Source organism: Carica papaya, chromosome 3, assembly GCF_054855325.1.
Source record: "Carica papaya isolate Zhongbai chromosome 3, ASM5485532v1, whole genome shotgun sequence".
Taxonomy (NCBI): domain Eukaryota; kingdom Viridiplantae; phylum Streptophyta; class Magnoliopsida; order Brassicales; family Caricaceae; genus Carica; species Carica papaya.
The window spans coordinates 5,659,891-5,667,381 of NC_142311.1; the positions used below are offsets into that span (position 1 = coordinate 5,659,891).

At 35.5% G+C, this 7,491-nt stretch overlaps 1 protein-coding gene across 2 annotated transcripts; it reads right to left on the reverse strand.

The window, feature by feature from the left end:
• Positions 1-2,019: 2,019 nt before the first annotated feature.
• Positions 2,020-6,772, reverse strand: LOC110824608 (P-loop containing nucleoside triphosphate hydrolases superfamily protein). Of its 2 annotated transcripts, XM_022055152.2 has the most exons (7): positions 5,886-6,772; positions 5,058-5,213; positions 4,854-4,961; positions 4,610-4,720; positions 3,573-4,527; positions 3,028-3,497; positions 2,020-2,594 (listed from the first exon to the last, which is right to left on the reverse strand). In XM_022055152.2, the coding sequence occupies exons 1-7, from the start codon at positions 6,531-6,533 to the stop codon at positions 2,310-2,312; spliced, it is 2,733 nt and encodes a 910-aa protein (XP_021910844.2). In that variant the 5' UTR covers positions 6,534-6,772; the 3' UTR covers positions 2,020-2,309. The 2 variants fall into 2 exon arrangements, with proteins under 2 accessions (XP_021910844.2, XP_088071381.1); XM_088215255.1 differs by having other exon boundaries at positions 3,028-4,527; positions 5,886-6,771.
• Between the last annotated feature and the right edge of the window lie 719 nt (positions 6,773-7,491).

Genomic DNA, 7,491 nt, shown 5'->3' on the forward strand with positions numbered 1-7,491 from the left:
GTTTTCATTTACATTTTTTTTTTTAACAATCATGGTTTCTTCAAACTCTGCTGTAATGCACTATTAATATTTCCAAACTTTGTTTATAGTTATGATGCAATACAAATGACTATCTTGAGCCATAAAGGGGCTGTATTAATAGTGCTGAAGCCGTAAGCTAAAAGCTAACTTATTTATAAGCTAGCTAGATGATGGTGCATAAGCCGTATGGCTTGGCTGGTAGACATTGGAAAAAGAAAAGAGATGGATAATGCACTACCCCAATTGGACAATATTGAACATAAGGCATGTTCAATATATTATATCTTGTGCATTGATTACGCATGTATATTATATCCATGTAGTTATGGTGCACTTATATTTGGCTTTAAGAAGATTGGCGAGAAAAAAGAAAAACAAAAATGCTGTTAACATATAGGTTAACCATATCACATCTTATTTGGTTGGTACCTTCCAGTGGTGTATACTATATTGATATCGCATCTTCAAAAGAAGTTTTTCTTTTTTAAGATGGAATGTAGAAAAGAACTAAAACTAAAGTTTTCAACTCTACAATAAAAGTGTTATGTCATCTGAATTAGATATTCTATACTTCAAAAGAAATTTTTGATCTTGAATTATATTATTAATGTTTTATTGAACAAGTACACAAGTGATATTTGTCGTATTTTTTATATTTATTTCTTCTGTTTGGTGTTAGTACATTCATTCTGATAGTTGAATCTAAAATTTGAAATTTAGTTTACGTTGATGGTGATAACAATTTTTGTCTTCTATAAGTACTGAAGGATTCAAGTTCAAATGCCACTGAAAGGATAAGCTTGGTATTGCAGAATTCATAAAACATAGGCAGCAATTAGCTGCAACTTGAATTGATCTCTTACTTTTGGCATTGCAATTATGAATTATTCCGAACAAGAAATTTCCAGAGTGCAGAGATGCAGGATCCAGTGGCATGAATTACTCTACATCTTCTGCAGCAACAAGAACTAACTGATGATGCATAATTTCTAGAAGAAGAGGTTTTTTGTCAAATTTATGAAGAATGGTATGGTGTAAAAGCAATTGGTATTATATTGTCTTGGAAAGAAGTGCAATATGCAGAGTTAACTCTATTCTAAAGCTTGAATTGATTTTCTTTTATATAGTTGCTGGTAGAGAGCTTTTTATCCTCAAATCCCTTTTAACATACGTGGATGATATGATGTTTGTAAGTACGGATCTATTATTACTTGATAGAAATAATAAGAGATGAAAGATTATTGTCAATTTTATTAATTTTTTTCTTTTTATTAATATATTAATGTGGAGGATTCCTGTCACTCTGAATGGATGACTTCAGATTTTCTTTAACAGATAAACTCAGTTACCAAGTTGTTTTGAGTAGAGAAAAAAAGTTACGTGTTAATTTTCAGAATTATTTTTTAGGTATTCAGGGGTAGGGGCTTTGCAAGTAATCGAGGTACTTTACGAGTCTTTTAAGTATCCAGGGATGTTTCTGATCCTTTTTGGTTCCTACTGGTAGTCTTTTAGGTACTTCTGGGTTTTCAAGATTTGTGAGAGTATTTCTAGGTTTTCCGGATATCTAGAGTATTTTTTTTAATTTTTTGGGATATCTAATGCATGATTGTATCACATAATTATTACATTGATATGCCAAACATAATGCAATGAACAGTTGTACTGTTTTACATTACAAAATTATTAAATCCAACCAAATATACTGTAAGTTTCAACCACTGCCAATTTTCTTTGGCCTACTGTCAGCTAAAAAAACTGACAGTAACTCAAAGCATAAGCAAAGGGAGAGAAAAATATAAATAGGAATGACATTTGAAGAGATATTGATTCACAACTAAAGGGAAGAAGATATACTTTACACAATTAGTAACCAAAATATTGGTCTTCACACCACAATATCCACAAAAATCACATTCTATGAGATTCCATTCAACACTTGGAAACAGTTGATAACCATCGTCTCAAAGCTTGCAAAGGAGAGAAAAATATAAATAGGAATGAAATTTGAAGAGACATTGATTCACAACTAAAAGGAAGAAGATATACTTTACACAATAAGTAACACAAATATTGGTCTTAGCCCCACAATATCCACAAAAATCACATTCTATGAGAGTACATATTGATATACTGGCAGTATATTTCATTCAACACTTGGAAACAGTTGATAACCATTGTCTCCTAACAGCAATTATGCAAGTAGAAGAAACAGTTGATAACCATTGTCTCCTAACAGCAATTATGAAAGTAGAAGTAGAAGTAGGGGATACACCTTCAGTGCCAAAATATCACCTTGATTTAAGAAGGCAATGACTTGGGGTGAGTGGTAGTTTGTTTTCCACTGGAGTTAGTGGAAGTGGACTGCTCAGAGGAACATGACTTAGGGTGAGTGGTAGTTTGTTTTCCACTGGAGTTAGTGGAAGTGGACTGCTCGGAGGAACATGACTTGGGCATTGGACCCCCTCCTTTGCTGGTCGCAAGCAAGCAAGACGGGAGTGAGTGTTGCAGAGAGGAAGTTTAAGGGCCTGAACTCTTGCTTCCTGTTCTTTAGGGACTGGAGCTCCAGTAGGGTCCTGCAAAAAACCACAGAATGAGTCCTTAAGAGTTCAGCTTTCTTTGGTTCTGGTCATAGACAAAGCTACAGTGAGTCCATAATGAATCCATAATTAGTCTAGTCACATTTCAAAAGATTCAAGCAGATGTTTAATTCCAAAGAGAACAATGATGACGATCCGTTGGGCGCATGTGTTCAAAGAAATGACAATGTCATGCTGAATATGGGCATTGAGATGGTTGCCATGAAAAGGTGGTCCATAAGCCACACACCAGGTGGTTAATGCAATAATTAAGAGAATGAACTTAATAACGCTAACATACCCCAAAGAAATGACAATGTCATGCTGAATATGGGCATTGAGATGGTTGCCATGAAAAGGTGGTCCATAAGACACACACCAGGTGGTTAATGCAATAATTAAGAGAATGAACTTAATAATGCTAACATACCCCAAGCACAAGAAAAGTGAATGCTTGATTATCGGCACCAAGATAAATTTCAATCAGTTTCCTCAAGTCAGCAAGTGTTGCATCTTTTACAACCTTCAGAGTTGTAATAAACTTTCCCGGGTTTTCTCTTGATGCTTCCCATTTCACATATACTTCTAGCTGCATGTCTGTGCTATCACTGAAAGGGTTATGATTCTCTTTTGATGCCAATTCCATTCCATCATATAGAGTTTGTCCACATTCATTGTTCATAGACTTCACAATATTTTGGTCCCTGGTATTGACAACTGGAGATGATTGAAGATCAGTGGCTTCGGATCTCTTTTTGGCAGGTGTTGCGGTGCTCAGCTGTTGTAAGAGTTCCCTGTTGTTCCCACAAAGAGTAAATATGTTCTGGATTCTTAGTCTTCTAAATGAAGCTGGATCCATGTCATCTGATCTATCCCAGAAACAATTTTCTTTACCTGAAACTTCAGTAGACACATTTCTTGTCAATTCAAAATTCTGAGGGGAAGATGCAAAGAAGCTTGTGTTAGAATTGATACCGGGACTTGAATAAATCCTTTTATCCTCTATTATCACTTTTTCTACTGCTTCATCTTCAACACTCCCTTTGTTATCCTCCTCTTCTGCTTCTTCTTCCTCAAAGACAGTGCTCAAACAGACTCTATCACCAAACCTTGGTCCAAAACCATCTTGAACCTCACTGAAAGGCTTTAAATGAGGAAAATCCGCAAGACCTTGTATGCCATTGTTATCATGTTGATGAGAAACAGCTGCATCTACATGTCTCACATCACGAACAAACGGCTCTTGATCACCCATGTCTAGGTCCATTGACTTTACCATGCCTGGATCCTCATCAGCATAGATACCCAAGAGCCTTTTAGCAAAGCCACATCCATCAAAGGACTTGGATGTACTATCATCAACATTTCCATCCTTTGAGCGACGGAATTCTAACTCGATTTCCTCTAACCGTCTCCTCAACATCTCAACTTCCTCTTGTTGTTGCAATATCCTCTCTTCCATTCTTCTCCTCTCCAATTCAACAAATTCTTCAGCCATTCTCTGACACTCCTCCAATTTCCTTTCCAATTCAAGTTTCAGGATCTTTGTTCGTTCATTCACCTTCAAGTTGATTTCCTCTTCACATGAACCAGATCCTTTTTCTTCCAGAAGTTCTCTCAGTGCGGCAACCTCTTCTTCTTTCTTCATGAGCTTCTTGTGTGCCTCATTACAGTCTTTTTCTCTGAGCTTGTTCTCCATTTGCAACTTATAAATAAACTGATCCATTGCTGCTACCCTAGATCCCAAAATAACAGCCGATGAAGAATCTTCTATGCCATTCTTATCTTTAATGGGCGTGTGAGGGCCACGGACAATACATTTGGCTTTTGCTCCATATTCAAGGGTGCAGATTGTTTTGTGTATTTCCTTGGGGTCTGGGCTTGCACAGAGTATCATCAATATTTTTGACTTGTCATCCTCAAACGAATCCTACCCAAAAGAACACGTTCTTTTATGATTCATTAAACCATGTAAAGATCATGATTATTATATCAACATGAATAATTCTAACCTGGAGCAACATGGTCAACTTGCTATCTCTGAAGGGCACATGAGAATCTCCATTTGCAATGGATTCCACCACTCTTTTCAATGCAATATTCCCTTGATTAATCTTTGCTGTCTGTAATTTCATAGCAATTTTAAACCTTCCAAAATCGCAGGGATAGAAAAATTGGAAATTCAGAGAAACAAAGAAAAAGCTAGACAACCCTTGCTACCGAATCTAAATTATATGTAATGGAGATAAATTTTACCTGCATCTTTGCCTCAAATCCATTTTGACCTGCTTGCTCAATATTTTCAGAACCAGCCATATCCACAAGCATCAGTCTCCCCCCCACTGTTGGCACATCAAGGATTATCTGTGCAAAGAGAAGGAGCTGGTTATTTTATCTCTGGAAATTGCAATAACCACGGATTATATGTAAAGAGGACGTATTGGCCTAAAAGAATCATACCATGCAGTGGCTTCGAGAACTTCTCTCATTACAAAGTGTGCTCTTAACTATTCTCCGCTTCTCCACTTTCTGAATCTCTTTGGAAATTCTGCCAGCTTCAGTTCCAGATATGAAGGTTGCATTTTTTGCTTTCTTTCCCATTACTTCAAGCCTCACCTGCAATTGCAAATTCAATCAATAACTTTTACACATTAGTTAAAATGTGCCGTCCTATAACACTATATTAGAGCTATTCATGTGGAATTTATTTTTAAATTTATACTTACGCGATTAAACAGCAAAAGTCCTATCGAAATTTTAAAATGATTAAAAAGAAAATTGAGTGATGCATTTTAAATTGCATTAAACTTAGTGGAACTTAAGATGGGTTTTTCCAGTCCAAAGTGGAATTCCACAAGTTTAAAATTTTTTATATTCTACAGTCCTTCAAACTAACGGAAATGGCTTGTCCACCTTATGGATTTTGGCTCATACAAAACTCTAATAAAACAAAATTCATTCAGTAATGTAAACTGGGAATTCCAATGAGTAAATTCATCCACCCTGTCATTTTAACTTCACTACCACCTGCAACATCGTTTTCCAGGAAATTAAACTACAAATTGCAGTGTTGTTCTGAAAGGAGAGTATGAACACTGGAAAAGGGAATCTTGGCATAAAGCAGAACACCAATTTCAACCATACCCAAATTCATACTGCCACCTGCTAAAGTTATCGATGAAAAGTTGAAAGGAAACTATTTTATTTAAAAGAAATGAAGCAAAATACTCATTTGAATATTGAATCATCAAGATTTCAAGAAAATATAGGGAGACAAGAAAGTAGTACCTTAGATCCACTACCACCCTTCGACCACCCAAAACCAAATCCACCCCCATTGTTACTTGACAAAAGATCATAAATCTCCTCATTGTAAATCTCCAAAACAGTAACCTGAACAAATGTACCAATTTTCCCCTCAATCTCTTCCTCTCCATCTCCCAGTATATCCTTCAGTGACCTGTACACAATCCCTGGCTGCTTTGAACACCCAAACATGGTGTGACTCTTGCCAGATCCAGTTGGCCCGTACATCATTATAGTGCATTTGTTGCCTAACTTCACGCCATTGATCCTGGACTCAATGAATTTCTTGTAGAAGGCATCAAGATCTTCTTCTTCTGACAAAGAGATGCCATCAAGAGAGAAATCGCGGTAACCAATATCCGCGCGGACTCGGAGAGTTTGTTTATCTGGATTGACCTGCAAGATGGAGATGGGTCTGTCTTTTCGTTCAGGATAATCCCGTATACGGCCAATAACTTCTACTGGATGCTCTCCTGGCGGGTTTTCTTTGGCTGCCATGTTCGGACCGGGAGAAGGATGCGTGATTTTTGTTGCAGATGCAGGGAAATGGAGACGCTGTTTAGATTGTGGGGTCTTCATTTGGGGTATATAGATTTGATTTGATTTAGAAGAAGACGGCGTTGGAGCCATTGGAGAAAGAAGAAAAACCCAGAAATGAAATGTAGCCTTTCTATCAAGACTCTGTTTCTTGGGGTTGGAGAGAAGATGAGAACGTAGATGGAGACTCTCTCTGTTCAGCTATCGAAGAATACAGGAAGTGGAAAGAAACAGAGTTTAAGATTTTAGGGTTTTTGAAGTAAAAACAAAAAAAAAAAACAAAATGAAATCTTGGAATGGAAACCGGAAAGAAAACAAAGTGGAGAGGAAGAAATGGGTTCGAGAAATTTGAAGTTCAAACCAAAATATAGCCGTTACGTTTTCCTAACGTCTATTTCCTGCTGAAACGATTGACGTCCCACTGGGGGACCCCGTGATGCGGAGAAACCAAAAAAGAAAATTCCAGGGACACGATGGTCATTTTGGTTCTAACCATTATGTATTATTAATTAATTTTATTATTAGGGCAAATTGTCTTTTTACTCTCCAAAATTCAACCTGTGTTACAATTTAATTTTAATAAGAATTTTTTATTTATAATTTAATCTTCAAACACTTTTGTAATGTGTCAACGTTCTTGTGATTCCCTTAATGGTATGTCAATATTCTTTTACTAGACTTACCTAATATTTTAAATGCATTATTAATCACATAAATTTTATTTTTCATAAAAAATAAATAAATAAATAAATAGAAAGAATTAGCTACATTCTTGCAAATTGCAATTAATGTAATTACATAAATAAATAAATAAAATTATTTTTTGTAATTTTCATAGTTAAGATCAATTGTTTTTTTTTTTTTTTTGGTCACCAAAATATTTCATCTTAAAATAGCTTTTAAGAAGATTTTTATTATCCTTTTCAAATTAGTTATTTCTGTGATTTTTTTTTTTCGACAAATACAAATGCAAATATATTAACATGAAACTGAAAATATAATTAAAATTTATTTAATTATGTATTAAATGTAAAAGTTGAGACTAAAAATA

Excerpts from the sequence above, each read along its gene's own strand:
- LOC110824608 (XM_088215255.1), bottom strand. The coding sequence starts at position 6,533 with ATGGCTCCAACGCCGTCTTCTTCTAAATCAAATCAAATCTATATACCC. Across the intron at positions 5,214-5,885 it reads AGGGTGGTAGTGGATCTAAG|GTGAGGCTTGAAGTAATGGG; the intron begins GTACTACTTTCT and ends TTGCAATTGCAG. Across the intron at positions 2,595-3,027 it reads TCACTTTTCTTGTGCTTGGG|GACCCTACTGGAGCTCCAGT; the intron begins GTATGTTAGCAT and ends GGTTTTTTGCAG.